This window comes from Austrofundulus limnaeus, unplaced genomic scaffold (genome assembly GCF_001266775.1).
Source record: "Austrofundulus limnaeus strain Quisiro unplaced genomic scaffold, Austrofundulus_limnaeus-1.0 Scaffold65, whole genome shotgun sequence".
Taxonomy (NCBI): Eukaryota; Metazoa; Chordata; class Actinopteri; order Cyprinodontiformes; family Rivulidae; genus Austrofundulus; species Austrofundulus limnaeus.
In genome coordinates, this window is record NW_013952467.1 from 19,415 (window position 1) to 21,265 (window position 1,851).

At 38.8% G+C, this 1,851-nt stretch overlaps 1 protein-coding gene across 1 annotated transcript in view; it reads right to left on the reverse strand.

The window, feature by feature from the left end:
• Nucleotides 1–1,151: 1,151 nt before the first annotated feature.
• The window catches only part of LOC106518667 (metalloproteinase inhibitor 2), a gene marked incomplete in the record, with an annotated part of 5,905 nt that continues 5,205 nt past the window's right edge, over nt 1,152–1,851 (reverse strand). The window contains 2 exon segments of the mRNA XM_014010038.1: nt 1,152–1,322; nt 1,395–1,497. Coding sequence (XP_013865492.1) covers nt 1,204–1,322; nt 1,395–1,497 — 222 coding nt within the window.

Below are 1,851 nucleotides of genomic sequence, written 5' to 3' on the forward strand. Positions count from 1 at the left end.
TAACATTGTTTGCCAACCGCCAAAAACTAACCAAGAAGAAGAAGAATAATTTGGGAACTTTTTGACAATTATTTGTTGGACTTTGAACAAGGCGGATATTGGCATAAACTGGTATGTGAATGGTTCAGATGGATGTTTTCGAGTTGAAAATAAATTGCACTCCATAATTATGTTGACAAGAGGCTATTTGGTTTGAATTAGAATATAATTTTAAATATAACCAAAGACATAAATTGGTTAAATTAAAATAAACTGGCTATTAATTTTGTTGTATAGCATTACAATATTAATATGAAGTTAACTGAAGTTTTGAGACATTTTAAAATATTTTTATTTTTCCAAAGTGCATCTGACTTGGCAGGTGGGGGGGGGGATTGCGGTGCATGACAGCTCCACTGAATAAGCGAAACCTTTGTAACACAGTTGTTTACATTGAAATTACAAGTATTTGACCAAAGAAAAACCGGAGCAGGACTAAAGAGAGAGATAATTATGATTTAGATTTTTTTTCTGTGACTGCACGACCCACGGGAGACACGACATTAACAGCAGAAGTTATTTCATTCCTCGGCTTTAAAGCAAATTCTACAGCTGACGCTGCTAAAAATGACCTTTTTTTGTGGATCTCCGAGAGCCAAACTTCAATCTCTGAACTCGTAAAGTTGAATTAAACTTGCCAACATCTTGAGTAGCAGAAAGCCTGTTGAGGATGGAGAAGACGGCAGCTGCAGGCTTCTGCTCTTTGCTCCAGTTGCAAGAAAAATAGGATGGTCAGTGTGATGAAACACTTCGTCATCCAAGTCATCTTTGGAAACTTGAAGAAGCTGTAATGCAGTCTTTATTTTACAGTTAAAATATATGTTTATCATATAAAGTCTAATGTTACAACTAATCAGGGATCCCTTTAAAGACCTGCTAAAGAACAGAGAAACAGCTAAAAACGTGCAGGATAGTGGCTTTCAGGAACCAGAGTAGACAATTTTAAATAGTAAATCCCCAAATTGTAAGTTCTTACTTTCCACATTCTTTCATTGTGGTTAAAGCTTTACAAGATCTAGATCCTAAGAAATATGCTGAGTCGAATTACCTCCCTTTATTTTTGCCTTAATCCCATCATACACATGAAGCGAACACTATTAAAAGACACAAAATACGCCTCATTTTTATTTAATAGACCATTTCAGAAACATTATGGATCTGTGTTCAGCTACAGTAGTGTTYGTTGTCCCGAACCATTCTCCGCAGCTTGGCATTCAAGTCTTTCCACGGCTTAATGAAGCCACACAGAGAGATGCGCACTGTCCCGTCTGCTTCCAGCCAACCTACAGTTACARAAAGCACAAACAATGAGCTGCTATGCASAAATAGTTGTACATTTCACCAAAACTTTCTACCTGTGATAAGATACGCTTTTGCAGTGGTCAGAAAGACTCCACATGCTGCAGAGGACAGGGGAGTGTAGAGAGCATCAATATCCCAGTTAGGGCCTTTGAACACCTACCATAAGTCAAAAGAAAATTCAATTTAGTTCATTTGTATAGCCCCAAATAACAACAATTTTTGTCTCAGGGCACTGTACACAAAAACGATCAATCTAAAGCCAGCAGATTGTGTTGAATATCTGTTAAAGCTCTCCAAGGGCCGCAGTTCACGTCACTACTGACTTGGGAGTGTGCCGAAGCAGTCAACCAACTGGGGAGAGATAATAGTGTTACTGTTAAATGGGTACCAGGACATCCTGGCATTTATGGTAACGAGAGAGCTGACTTGCAAGAGCTGGCAGTCACCCACTTTAAAGGACCAGAGCCTGCTATGGGCGTTTCAACAACAATCTGCAGGACTGCCCTACAG